Here is a 14,793-nt window from a genome sequence, read left to right on the forward strand (position 1 = left end):
ATGTTTTTAAATAATTGTATGTGAACGTCATTATTCTATGACCATAGAAATGCTTAATATTTTTTTTCAAAGTGCTGGGGGTCAATCCCAAGGCATCCTGCATGCTAATCCAGCACTCTATCACCGAGCTACACCCTCAGTGCATTAGACGTTTTTGTGTTTGTACCACATATACACATATATATGCATATATATCCAAAATGTTTGTTGTAGCCATATCATATTCTATCATTTATAAGATTGTTTTATTGCATTATTAAAAAAAATATTTTTAGCTGTAGATGGACACAATATCTTTATTTTATTTTTATGTGGTGCTGAGTCAAACCCAGTGCCTTACACATGCTAGGCAAGCATTCTACCATTGAACCACAACCCCAGTCCCCTATTACCTTATTTTTTTAATGTTAGAAATAATGTTGAGATGAATATGTGGGCAAATCAATATATCCTGCTCCTAGCATTTCCAAGAATGCTTATCTCATCTCATTCTCCACAATATTGAATATTGTTAAGTCTTTATTAGTGACAAATTATCATAATTTTTTTAACAATTAGTAAAGTGCAACATTTGTTAAGTAGTTGTGTGCCATCAATATTTCTTCCCTTAAAAAAATTCTCAGGTGATTAATTGAAGGTAGCTTTTTCCCTTTAGTAGAAGTAACTCTAAATTTTTCATGCTAATGAAGGAGAATGCAATGAATGCTAAAATAGACATATCATTCAATTCTAAATTATGTTCTAGTGAAGTTCACATCAGCAGTAACAATTTTCCAGGAGTGTAGATAAGGGACAACTAAAATCTGGCCCAAAACTCATCGAAATATTGCTCTGACTCAGGGTGTTACTGGCCATGTATTAGGTAGCATAAGGGACATCAGTTCTTCCAGACTCAAGTACAAGGCACCCAGAGAAATGGAGGTGAAGCAGAGAATGCTTTCAACCATAGATTTGCACTCCCAATTCTGTTCTGAATAGAGGCTATACATAGTGTTAGAGCAGGTTCCAGGTTCCAGTATCAGATCCAAAAACAGTTGGGAAGGACTGAATGAATAGGGAGATTGATTACTATAAATTCTTGTTATTAACAATTTATTTACTTAAGATTACTACATGCGGCATTTTTTTGTCTTGTTCTTTTAAGTTGAAGAATCCAAATTAAAATTTCAAAGTGATGTGATTCCTTGTGCCCTTTCATATAGGAATGCTTATAGTACCAATCTCTATCTCCCAAGCATTCTTTGTACTTTTCTATGCTAAAATATCAGTTGAGGAGAAAACCCTATTGTAAATAAATATGAATTGCATTGTTGTTTATAAATTCTAATCATCACTGAAATAATATTTTCCAATACCACAATTCATGCTTTTTCAAAAATTTTGTCCTTATTGTGCAGTCTTATTTTGTGGGCAGGGGTGACCTTCTGAGGTTTGAAGATAGTGAGTGACACCATCACAGATATCTTGCTTATCCACATTAAACTGCTCTGACCTCTTATTCCTGAATCTCCTTCTCCTTAAGTCAGAACTTTCGTGGACTCCTAGAACTTTGTCCACAGGGCAATAGCCTGTTTGAAAAGAAATACAGGGCTTCTGTTCTACCTCTACCTTATTGTTTTGGCAGGCCTCCTCTTTATTCTCTGGCACAAAAATTACATGGCACTGGCCTAAGTAACATCAACAGCCCTATAGTAATGCTAGCGGCACTATGTACCACAGACTATGCATAGTAGGAGGGCAGGTTCCAGGGAACTCTCATTTTTCATATTGTTCCCTGATGAAGTCCAGGGTGTAGAGGAAATGAGACTCAAATGCATTCTTTAAAGAGAAGAAAAGTTGATCTCAAAAGGGAGAGCCATCTTCAGGCACATCTAAGAGCACACCCCAAAAGAAATATTGAATTTTTCTCCAAGAAGAGAACACCTGCAGTTGGCAAAGGAATTTAGCAGAGCACACATTGCTGAGAGAACCTGAAGAGAAGCAGCACTGGTGGACTTGGCTTTCACACCCTGCCTTCTGAGCCATCACCTCATGAGCTTCCACCTCTGAGATCACCTAGGCTCATTTGGCATCTTCCCACTAGCCAGTGAGCCATGACTAGAAATGGAGGTGCTTGATCACTAGTCAGGGAGTTGGCCTGCCCCTGAGACCAGAGGGCACAGCTCTGTCCTGCTCCCAGACAATCCCAAATGCCTTTTTTCCTTACCTCCTCATCTGCCTCTCTTCCCAGAGCAGGATGTGACCTGGGCATGGAAGCAACCTAGGTGAACGCACAGCCTGCCTGGCTCCAAGCTCTCCTGGTAGGACTCCCACAGGTCCCGGGAAGATGGATCCCTGAGGGACAGGTCTCTGAGGTCAGAGCACTCAGGGTACCAGGGAAGTAGGGTCCTGAGCTTGAGCTCCAGAATCATATTTCTGTGTTCACCTCCTAGTTCCACCACTTTCTGGCTGCTACCACTGTGGGCAAGTTATTTGGTCTTTCCATGTCTCCTTTTTTCCCCCCCATGATTCCATTTAAAAAAATGGAACTACTTTTATTTATGCAGTACCCCATCACAGGTTTACAGAGAGTTTTCAATATAGTGACTCTTTGTAAGTTGGCTTGCAGGATTCGTTTAATACCTCCTCCCTATTCTTATTCCATATCGCTGGGCGAAAACACCTGTCTGTGTTTCCTTCCTTTCCCCATGCAGAAGACTCCAAAATTCTAACCTGACAAGCAGAAGGATCTCTAAACCTTCCCATACACATTTTGGAGGCATGGGCATTGGAACCAGATTACCCGCTGATGCCTGGCGGTGGCCGTTCCCAGCAGTATGCCCTGTGACTGAGCCGGGTCGTGGTACGCAGGCACACCTTTGTCTGCTCTAGAGCCAAAGTTCTGGGCTGTCTCAGGTTAGCATATAGGAGTTGGAGCCGGGCACGGGTTAGGACTGCACCAGACCTCTCCGCTTCAGTCTCCCAGGTGGAAGACAAGTCTCCCCTCCCACGCGTCTGAAGGAAAGGGAAGACAGGATGGAACTGTGTGTTGGGCGCCACCGTGGCTTCCCCACAGTTCCCCGTGCAATTTCATCAGTGCCCAACCATTCGCTGTGACCAATACTGGGCTTGTAATGCATCCCCAGTGCCGAACCAAATCCTCTCCCACGTCCAGAGAAAAACCTCCCCGACGCGCCCAAAGCCGCGGGGTGCCGGGGCAGAGGCCCAGGAGAGGGTGGAAGAGAAACGGAGAAGGAGAAAAAGAGGGGAGGGGGGCGAGGAGCTGGCGGCAGAGGCAACAGCAGATTGCGCCCAGCCAATGGTAACCGCAGGACGAGGTGGCACCAAATTCCCTTTGGCCAATGACAGGCCAGAGTTTACAAGAGCCTCATTAGCATTTCGCAGAGGCAGAGGCAGAGGCAGGGGCAGAGGCGGCGTGGTGTTGCCGCCTGCAGCATCCCAGAGCCTTGGCTCGGGTCGTTGCTCATCTCTGCTCTTTGTCCCCTCCCCTCTCCCTCCCTCACCTCCACGCCAGGCTGTCTCAGCCAAGCAGCTCTGCGCACTTTGCCCCTTGTTGGCAGCGGATAAAAGGTGCCTGGGGAAATACCCGGCACCGTCCACCCACTGCCAGATCTGCTCCTTAAATTCCGAGCCCAGAGAGATCCGCGCACAGCGGGTCGGGCCTGCCCAACCATCCAGCGTGCCACAGCAGAGAGGTGTTCCGAGCGCAGCTCCACCGACGCCCCGCTCAAGCGGGCCCCTGAACCGAAGTCCACCCTCAGTCTCAGCTGTGCCAAATTCGCTCCGCAGCCTCAGCCCTGGGAGGGCGATCCCAGCACCCGAGAGCCAGATGCCCGCCCACATGCTGCAGGAGGTGAGCGTCCCAGAAGTGGCCTCCGTCCCGCGGCTTGGTGGGCGCGAATGGGGCTTGTAGACGACTGGTTAGTGGGGGAGACAGTTAAGAGCTTCTGTGAGGAACGGGCCTTCTTTCCCGAGTTTTGCTGCCCACGGTTGGGGTGTGGGTTTTAATCTAGAGGGTTGATTTATCAACTTTTGCTTCTTGAGCTTTAAAGAAAACTGCGGTCCTGCGGATGCCCTTATACACGGTTTCCTTTGTGTGTTGGTATGTTTTCCCCTCCCTCCTTCTGTCCCTTTACCTTGAAGTTTCATTTGCAATCTATCTGCACATTTTCTGGAAGCTTCTCCCTATTCCATCTCGGGTTACAGGCCACCTTCATGTAACCTGGGCACTGGGGAAGAGTCTGTGCCTCTCCTGCACACTTCCCCAACTGCATTAGAAATGAAAGCCCTCCTGGGCTCCCAGTCCCTGCTGTCTCCTGACTCTCCACTTCCTGGCCTTCTAGATATCCAGCTCCTACACCACCACCACCACCACCACCATCACAGCGCCTCCCAAGGGGACCCTGAAGAATGGGGGAGAGAAGTTGGAGAAGACCCCTCTCTACTTGGGGGAAGATATACGCCCTGAAATGAAAGATGACATATACGACCCCAGCTATCAGGATGCAGAGGGCCCCAGGCCCAAGCTTGAGTATGTCTGGAGAAACATCATCCTCATGAGTTTGCTGCACTTGGGAGCCCTGTATGGGATTACATTGGTTCCCACCTGCAAGTTCTACACTTTGCTCAGTGGTAAGCAGTTTCCCTTGTCCTGAACCAGCACCCAAATTTCCACTGCACTTTAATATGGTAGTGTTAACACAGAGCAGAGGCCCCAACTCTGTCCAGGATTAGCCAGCTATGTGTGTTTGGTTGCTTGAAGGACTAACTGGGATGAGAACAGAGCCTTATAGGATTGGGATGCAGGAGTGTCCATCCTTAACAGGGGTGCTGGGAGTGAGCCCTGTGACCATACACTGCAGGATTTTAGGTGTAGGCCTGTGGCACAGAGGTGGCTGTCCCTGAAAGAAAGTTAAGTCATTTACATGGCTTCCTGTCCCCACCATGAATACTTCAAGAAAATCAAGGACTCTACTTGGGCGGCATAGGAACCTGATGCTAGACCTGGGGCTTCATGAGCAATGTGTTAAACAAAGTCAGGCGTCGAAGCAAGGGGAAACTGCTTAGGAGGCCAGATCATGGAAAAAGGATAAACACAAGTCTTATCCACAAAATGATTTTCATCTTGACCCCTTGACCAGATTTGGCTGGTTTGTCAGAGAGGAACTATTGACTATCATGACCCAAGTTGCACAGATGTGTTGCTCTTTATTCCAGATAGTTCTCCTGACTACCACAAATGCAACATATGTGCTTAGAAAGAAAGAACATTGCAGAAATGCTTCATGTTCCATTCCCCACCTTCCCAGATCCTGCCTTCCTCTCCTAAGGCTGTGAAGGACCAAGGACCCAACACCTAACATCAGCACCTCCCTGGCCTCTTCTCATTCCCAGGCTGCTGTAATGAGGGATAAGGTCACCAGTTCCTTCCTGACCTGCCCTTAGCTCAGCTCTTTCAGGGATCCATGACTAGTCGCTGATACCTGGCCTGCCTCCTGGACCTGCACGTGTGCTTTGCAGGCAAATTCATCTCTGCCCCTGAAGCCTGAGTTGGGAAGGAGGAGTAGGGAGCTCTAGAGACCCAGGTGTCCAATTGCTGCTCTCTGAGCAGTTGGGGAGTCAGGATCTCTTCTCCATAAGCCAACTAGAAATTTTCTGGAATAAATTTAGGAGTGGGGGAACTGTCTGGCAGCTCTCTTGGAGGGCAGTGGTGGAAGGGCTGTTTGGGTAGGTGTTAGACTGTCTGTTTCCCTCTGAATCTCTTAGGTCCGATAGGTAGTAATGTTTGGCCCCTTGAACTTTTCTTAGAGAATTTTCAAGGTGCCAATGGAAATGCAACTGAGAATATCCCCTTTCTCTGGATTGCAGTTTTTCCAAGTACCAAATGGTGACAATATTTTTAGGATGGGAAGGTTCTGTTCCTTAGGACAATGTGTGTTATCCCAGCATTTCTCCTGAATCAGCTATTTTGAGAGATCTGTCTGTAGATTGTGAAAGAGCCCCCAGGGCAGAGCTGAAAAGATGTCTCTAACAATAGTGAGGGCCCAAGGGCAAAGCTACTTTTCTGGACAAACCTGTAAGATGTTGCTTGACCATCAACAGGGACTCTCTGGGGGAGAGAGAATGAATGTAACATATCAAGCCTTCTATTTGATAGACCAACAAATGTGGATAGAATGGGCACCACAGTGCCTGGGGTCTTGTCCTAGTTCAATGCCAATATCCCAGGGCCATCTGCACTCTGCACGGTGAAACAATCCTATATACTTCCTAGCCTCTCAACTGAGGCTTCTGCTTCGCCTAAAGCCCTTTCTTTCCTCCTGGTGATGCAGGGCTCTGGGTCCACTGTGGTTTTTCCAGATATGGGTAAAAAGTATCAGATTTCAATCACCGTGTGGCCAGAGGCAAAGAATCACCTGGGGCTTCAAGCCCAGAGACTATGTGGCTGTTTTGGGGGATCTGGAAGGAGACAGATTTGGTGGGGAGGGGAAGGAGAAGAGGGGGCTGTTTAAGCAAACTGTTATCTCTAGCTCCAGAAGAACATGGGACAATTTGTTACAATGTGTCCTGTGTTCCACCACAGCTATGTTCTTGGCCCCTTAGGATCCATTGTTTCCAGCTGGCTCCTGGGAATGAAAAATTGTTAGTTTCTCCCAAGGCCTGAGCCCCTGCCTGCTAGAGCTGCTTAACAAGATAGGTACACCTTTGCCCCCTTCCCCAGTAGACATCATATCTACTGCCTCCTGATCCTGCAGGCCTAGAGGAGGCTGAGGCAGGACAATATTGCAGTGTTCCTATGCCAGCTTTGATTATCTCTCAGTGTTGTCTAGAATTAGTATTGACTGGGTTCGGGGGCTTGGCAAAGGAGAGACTGGGGACCTGGGCACGGATCTTGCAGGGTGGATAATAGAGGTAGAACAAGAACTTCTTGTGACACAAAACCTAGATTCAAACCAAGGCTCCCATTTTCCTTGTTATGAAGGAATGTGTGATCCTTGTTAAGCAGGAATCTCTAGAGCATCTATTTCCCCACCTACAACATGCAATATTAAGAGTACCAGCCTCTTTCATGGTGAATATGAGAATATTAACATCCCTGGTAAAGACTGAGTCTAATTGCAAATATGACTGTGTGCAGGTCTGACTTTCCTATCAGGCCACTCTGCCTGATACAATATTGAAATACTTTTGCACTGATTGTTAAATAGCCATAGTGATGCATGCCCTGAATGTCCCCTACACCATAGAGCTCCAATTGATCAATGCCCAGATATGCTCTGGCTGCTCATTTTGAAAATCACTTGCTCATAGTTCCTAAGCTCTATGGGAATATTTTGAGGCACTGAACACCTTAGAGAAGGTCAGCTGAAGGTCAAACGCTCATACGGACAATGATAGTGGCATAGTCATGAGAGTTTTATTCCTCTCTTGCCATTCTGCCTCCTCAGTCCCTGGGAGTCCTCTCCACTCTCCTAGGTGGAGAGACAGGGAGGTGATGGTCACTTTTCAGGAGCTAAAGGTAACGAGGCAGCCCTGTGGTTCAGCTGAAGCTGATACTCAAAGCCTAAAGAACACATGACTTGTGGCATAAGAGAATTGCTTTGATATGCTTTCCCATGGAACTTTCCTGTTGGTGACTTCCCTATCATCTTGTCCTGGCAGCCTATGTGTACTATTTAATCAGTGTCCTGGGCATCACTGCAGGAGCTCATCGCCTGTGGAGCCACCGAACTTACAAAGCGCGGCTGCCTCTGCGGCTCTTCCTGATCTTTGCCGACACCATGGCGTTCCAGGTGAGAAGCCGATGCTGCTCAGCTCTTTTGTCACCACCCTATCAATGACCCAGGGTGTCATGGAGGGGATCAGTGCCGAGAGCAGATCCCTAGCAGGATAGTCATTACCCTTTCTTGTCTCTTGTGGTCATCTCTAAGTATAGGCTCCGTGCTTGGCTGCATCTGACATGGAATACTCGGAGTCATTAGGAAGGAAAATAGGGGTTAAATAGCAAAGGCTCTGAAGGTATAGGATTATTATCAAGGTTCCTGTGTCCTCATGCATTGTGGGTGTTGTAGTCCTTCATCATAAAGGGGCATGCACTGAGCCTGGTGTCTTGGGCAGACGGTGGATAATAAACTCATGCTTTAAGGAGATTATCTTTGAACCCTACTACAATTCCTTTGAGATTGATGGCTAAGAGACTTAGGAACTCTGTTGTTTCAGGTAATAAGAACAAACACTTCTATAGCATTGCTGTGTGCACTGTGCTATGCACTTGACATAGATTAACTCCTTGAGTTCTTACAAGTATCACAAGGTAGGTCCTGTTATTCTCTCCCCTTTACAGATGAGGAAACTTGAGTTACTGCGGTTGGATTGACCAACGTTGTCATCTGATCTGGGGTTGCTATTTGGCTAGGTCAACTACTGAGAATGATTGAGGCACATGTTTATAAAAGAATGAAGGGAATTGAGGAAGGGGACTCTCCTAGCTGTGACATTATAGCAATGGGCACAGGATGCCTTGTGTGGGGTTTAACTTGTATCTAGAGGAAAACAAAAACATATTAGTCCCCTCTCTTTGGCAACATGTGAGGTGCTTACCACAATTGCATAACCATCTCTGCCCTAGTACCCTACAGTTTGATGCTCTCGATGTTGTCCATATGGGGCAAAGGGAGGAAGAGACATGTAGGCACATTTTTGAAGGGATGGAAAGAGTCCCAGATAGTATCAGAGGTCTTTTTGAATGTGGCCTCGGTCACTGTCATGACCTGTCACTTGTGAAGGCATCAAGATAGAGTTCCCCATAGCTTTATCCACATACCAACAACCTATAGGATCCAAGGCCACTGCCTCATTGGGCCAGACTCCTGGGGACTGTATGCTTGGGCTGAGAGCCGTGGGCCCTTGCAGACATCCAGGCATTGGACTTCTCCCAGGAGGGCATCTCTCCTCAGGCCTGTGTTCCTCTTCTCTGTCCCTCCAGAATGATGTTTATGAATGGGCCCGAGATCACCGTACCCACCACAAATTCTCAGAAACACATGCTGACCCTCACAACTCCCGCCGCGGCTTCTTCTTCTCTCACGTGGGTTGGCTGCTGGTGCGCAAACACCCAGCTGTCAAAGAGAAGGGGGCGACCCTGGACCTGTCTGACCTAAAAGCTGAGAAGCTGGTGATGTTCCAGAGGAGGTGAGTGAAGGGAGGATGGGGCTGGGGATGTGGCCCCGGCATTTATGTTTGGGACCTCCAGTTTTCACTTATAAGACAAGAGGATTGTTGGGTCTGTAAATTCAAAATCATTTAAGTCCTCATATTTAACATTCTATAAGCCCATAGCCATAGTTTATTGCTGTTACTTTCTGATCATTTGCAGGGAGGGGACTGCATCCTGAGAATAGAACTCAGGGCCTTAGCCCATTTTATTCCACCACCCCAGATGTGGAACACATATAAAAACTTAAATATGTTATATAATATTATCATACAATATACAATGTGATTTTATAAGAGTAAGATTAAATTAATTAGGGGCTGGAGTTGTGGCCCAGTGGTAGAGTGCTTACCTCACGGTGTGAGGCTCTGGGTTCAATTCTCAGCGCAGCATATAAATAAATGAATAAAATAAAAGTCCATCAACAACTGAATATTTTTAAAAGATTATATTAATTAATATTTATTAATAGAATGATATATGTACACATATGTAAAAGTTATAGACTATGATTTCTAATCTGTTTTAATAGCCCAATTTCATTGAAATATTCACTTAATGTGAATACTTAATGTGAATATTTGGGACTTAATGTGTTTCATGGACTAGGTAAGCACTCTATTGCTGAGTTACACCTTCAGACCCTCACTGAGCTATGTTAATGATATCAATAAATGCAAGAAATGTTCACAGTATAGGATAGTCATGGACACAGATGTAGACTTACGATTTTATTTGGTGGCAACAGAGAACCTCTAATCATCTGCACCAATGTGGCACAGCAAGGGTGTGTTTCAAAGGGTGCTCCCAAGACAGGTGAAAGTAACCATTGAGTCAGAAAGACAAGAGGCGAGCTCTAAGGCAGATGGACAACACCTTAGGCAGTAGAACTCCTACTATGTGCTCAAAACCTTTTTCCACCCTATTCACTTGTGCTGGTTTCTGTCACCCTGTGCCAGTATGGGAGAAAGGACGTAGCTCAGTCCAGTGAGAGTGGACAGTCCAGGTAGGTGTGAGAGTTCTCTTTCTGCAGACTCACTGTGGGATCTTTCAATGTAGGTACTACAAGCCCGCTGTCCTGTTGATGTGCTTCATCCTGCCCACACTGGTGCCCTGGTTCTTTTGGGGTGAAACTTTTCTACACAGCTTGTGTGTTGCCACTTTTCTGCGATATGCTATAGTACTCAACGTCACCTGGCTGGTGAACAGTGCTGCCCACCTCTATGGATACCGCCCTTATGACAAGAACATTGATTCTCGGGAGAATATACTGGTTTCTCTGGGAGCTGTGGGTAAGTCACAAGATATGTAGTGGTCTGCTGATTAAGGTATTTGGCTAGGAGCTGGAGCAACCCAAATGAGGTGTTTTTATGATCACTATAGCTCGGTTCTTACACTATAAAACTAAGGGGCAATGTATTGGGCAACTTTTATGAGAGCCAGGGTAACAAAGACAGAAACTTCAGAAGCCCATCCAGTTATGTCTCACCCCGCCCCAGCCCTGGGGCTTCCTTAATCCAGAGCCCATCAGTTTTCAAGTATAGCCGCCACAGGATCCGGGAGGCCCTAGACACTTATGCTGCAATGAATTGGAGGCAGCTTTTCTGAGCTGCTCAGCATCCTTGTAGAATTTTCTTGTTAGATGAACCTACTCTGCCCTCATCTACTGTCTGATCTTTCCTATTATGGTCAGGCTTGAAACCTTCTAACTCTCAGGAAACAACACTTGTGTAAATGGGAAAGGTGAAAAATAATAACTTTTTGATTTTTAAGTTGAAAAATAATCTCTAAATGCTACCTGTATTGAGCCACTCTGAGTTTTCCTTTTCTAGGCAGATAGTTTCATAAGAAGTTCCTGCTTCATGACCTGATATTGAATATTCTTGAGTTTATTTGTCTCTATAGTTCCATTCCCAGTTGCCAGGTAGGAAAAAAAGAGTTCTACCATTTATCTTCACTGTTTACTACTGCCCTTTCTAAGTGAACATAGTCTTTGACTGAGGCTCAGGTTGTTTTTCCTTGGCTTCTTCTCACCAGGATCAAAGCTGTTCTTCATCGAGTAGCACCTTGGCAGCCCTCCCACTCACAAGTCTATGCTCATGACTGTATAACACTATTTTTTTTCTCATTAATATCTTCCTCTATATTCTCAATCCAGGTCATATTTACTGCCTTCATTGTAAGGGTTCTCCCCCCCCCCCCACCCTATCTCTTTTTTACTTCCATACATCTCCCGACTCCTTTCAGGAAACTTCTAGCATTGTACATAAACTTACTTTGACTCTTCAAAGTAAGAATATGTACAATGAAATAAATCACCTATACACTGTCCAAATCTGAGATTTTCATAGAAATGGAATAGTCTAGACTGACATGTGTCCTGTGTTGTAAATGGAACTCCAGTGAGCTTCCACATCTGCAGGCTCTTTGTGACCCTCAGTTCAAACTAGTTGCCAATATCTTACTTTCTCCCATTTGTCATTTGCTTCTGCAAACCTGCTCTTTTGTCCCTGTTCCCTTGCCCTTTGCTCTCCTCCACTCTTTCCTGCCATTCTCATCTTGTTGGTCTTGACTTATCTCAACAGTCACATGCTTATCCTTAAGAACTTTTCTTCAGCTGTCTCTTTGCCCCAGTTGCTCCCATTGACTCTCCCCTTTTTCCATTCCTTGTCTGTGTGTGTGTGTGATTCATTTTAAATCTGATACCTACAGGCATGGTGAGTGCTCACTCAGAGCCTTGCTGTGAAGCCCACAGGTGGAAGTGGCAATCCTGGGTCACCCTTAGCCTTAGTGTTATCCCTCCACCTACCAGTGCATACTATGGACAGTCTGGTATACACAGGGATAGGCACCTTGAGATGCCCAGGTTGGAGTCATTTGCTTGGCAGAACCTCCTATGATTGCTTGCTATTCTTATCATTGCTGTTCTATCTTGGGATGTTTTTATCTACAAAATGTACAACAACCTCTCTTATCATGCCTGTTCTTTACCTAGGCACAATAAGGGCCAGTGTTGCTAGTGTTGAAAGCTGTTGAGAAAGAAGAATCCTGCCAAGAGTTGCCAAACATTTTACCAATTACAGAAATGTTCTGGATCCCAAATTTCTTTATTTTCCATTCCAGCACAGTGAAATAATGCTTATCCCAAGAGTTCTCAGAATCTCAGAGGTTAGGGGGATCTCACAAGTGTTTTCAGAGTACTTCTATTTCATCAGTACCTCCCCTGCTCCAGGATCAAAACTCAGAGAATTAGAAGCCAGATCAGTCCATTGTGTACTAGCCAAGGCTAGGGGAGCTCTGGCCCCTGGCTGAGCTTCCTTTCTTCTGACTTTCGGCTGTTGCCGGCCATTTTATCACAACCTCCCACTTTAATGGTGAGCACAGGTATGGTGGAGAAAAGTGTGTTGCTTACTCAACTTTTTTTCATTTTCTTTTCTTTATTTTTTTATACTGGGAATTGAACCCAAAGGTACTCTACTACTGAGCTATATCCCCACCCCTTTTGATTTTTTATTGAGATAGGGTCTCAATACATTGTTGAGGTTGGCCTTGAACCTATGATCCTCCTGCCTCAGCCTCCCCAATTGCTGAGATTACAGGCAAATACCACAGCACTTAACTATATATACTCACCTTTGTAAGAAGCACAGCCACAGTTCTTCCTTTGGACCCTCTCCCAACACATGCACAAAGGCAAAGAGCCTGTGTGTGGTCTCAGGCCAGTATTTACTGGAGCTCTGGCATTTTACAATTTATGATCATTTCTCAACAGAACCAGGTCTGTCTCATCCTCTTACCCCCAAGAAAAACTTTCTCTCACAAAGGGTCCCAGGCAGCCATGGGTGACTAGGGCTTCTTGATTCATTATTTATATGCCTCTGAGGGCATCTATTTGCCTTAAGTAGAAGACACAGGGTTCATCTATTCATTCAACAACAGGAGCTTTCTCAGAGGTTTGTGGTGCCCTGCTGGGTAAGAGGTTGCCAAGATGAGGAACACAGCAATTTACTGAGCTCCCTAACTTCTCTCCTTGGTTTGTTCCAGGTGAGGGTTTCCACAACTACCACCACTCCTTCCCCTATGACTACTCTGCCAGTGAGTACCGCTGGCACATCAACTTTACCACATTCTTCATCGACTGCATGGCTGTCCTCGGCCTGGCTTATGACAGGAAGAAAGTATCCAAGGCCGCTGTCTTGGCCAGGATTAAAAGAACTGGAGATGGAAGCCACAAGAGTGCCTAAGTTTGGGGTTGTCCAGGTTCCCTTTCTAAAGCCATCTGGGCAGAGGTTTAATGTTCTGTTGATTAACTACTGAGTAATGCTACCAGGTTGCTAAAAGTGATGACCTTAACCCATTCCAGTACAGGATTCTTTTAAAATGCAAAAGCTTTGATAATTTTTTGAGGTAATACATATTTTAATTAGCTAGTTTTAACCATTCCACAGTATACATGCCTCCAAACATATTGTACATGATGAATACATACAATTTTATGTGTCAATTTTTTAAAAGAATTAATAAATTTGAATATTCTAAAAAGGAGTATTGAAAGTGAGAAAAATCACTGTTAAGCTGATACACTTATTTTCTCTCTTCTATTTCCATTGGACTTTGCTTCGTTTAATTACCTTTCTTTCTCATTTTCCTCATAGCCTCAGAGGCAAACAGCTGGTCAGCCATTGGTCTGGGTCCACCTACCAGCATCGAGACATTCTAGTAACTAAATGTAATGATCTTTGTACCAGATAACTCTTTCCTAGTTTTCTCCTGAGCTTTGAGTAGGTGGCTCAAGCTAAAAAAAATATAAGAAACTTTCTGTGACATCCTCTGCTAATTCAGCCCAGGCTTTTCTAGATGGAATAGAAAACTATTTTTATTTGGCATATGGCTTGTAAAGCAGGTAGATCACCAGGAGAGAGAGTTGGTGTGCAAGGCATGATTAATAATTAAGGACAGCATGGAGATGGGAAAAGAGGGAAAGGAAGCTCTTGCAGGGATCGGACCCTACCTAGCAAAGACACTGAGCTCCTCTACACAGCATTCTTCCATCTGTCTTTCCTGACCCTGAGTCATGGAGCTTGGTGATTCTAGAACCCAAAGCAAATCAAAGAGATTTTTTACAGAAGTCTTCAGGTTGGCTGTGTCCAAAATTAGTGAATATAGCAGCTCACAGTATTTTAGATTCCATAAGCTGCTCGTCCAACTATTTTGATCTTTCTGGTGTGCCATCCTCAGGATATTTGTTGCTCTCCTCATTGATAGGATTTGTATGGCACTTCCAAACATCCCAAAATGAATTTATCAAGTGGAACTGGGTCAAGCAAACATACGTAGACACAAAATTGTGGGAACAGGAAAACATTTTACTTAGAGTATTTCCCTTTGAAAAAGGGATGCCTAAGAAATTGGAGGAGTTCTGCCGCCATCTTCATTTCCATTAAGCTGGCTGTGACACGATCAGAGCATTTTCTTTTTTTTAAAGGAAGGAACACATTTTTTTTAGAGAGAGAGGAGAGAGAATTTTTAATATTTATTTTTCATTTTTTGGCGGACACAACATCGTTGTTTGTATGTGG

General features: G+C 45.0%; 1 protein-coding gene across 1 annotated transcript; it reads left to right on the forward strand.

The window, feature by feature from the left end:
* Nucleotides 1-3,420: 3,420 nt before the first annotated feature.
* Nucleotides 3,421-13,726, forward strand: LOC113196147 (acyl-CoA desaturase 1). The gene is made up of 6 exons (XM_026407893.2): nucleotides 3,421-3,853; nucleotides 4,344-4,632; nucleotides 7,663-7,793; nucleotides 8,987-9,192; nucleotides 10,274-10,506; nucleotides 13,259-13,726. Exons 1-6 carry the CDS (start codon nucleotides 3,830-3,832, stop codon nucleotides 13,456-13,458), a joined length of 1,083 nt encoding a protein of 360 aa, XP_026263678.2. The 5' UTR covers nucleotides 3,421-3,829; the 3' UTR covers nucleotides 13,459-13,726.
* The last annotated feature ends 1,067 nt before the right edge of the window (nucleotides 13,727-14,793 follow it).

Source organism: Urocitellus parryii, chromosome 5 (genome assembly GCF_045843805.1).
Source record: "Urocitellus parryii isolate mUroPar1 chromosome 5, mUroPar1.hap1, whole genome shotgun sequence".
In the NCBI taxonomy this organism is placed as follows: domain Eukaryota; kingdom Metazoa; phylum Chordata; class Mammalia; order Rodentia; family Sciuridae; genus Urocitellus; species Urocitellus parryii.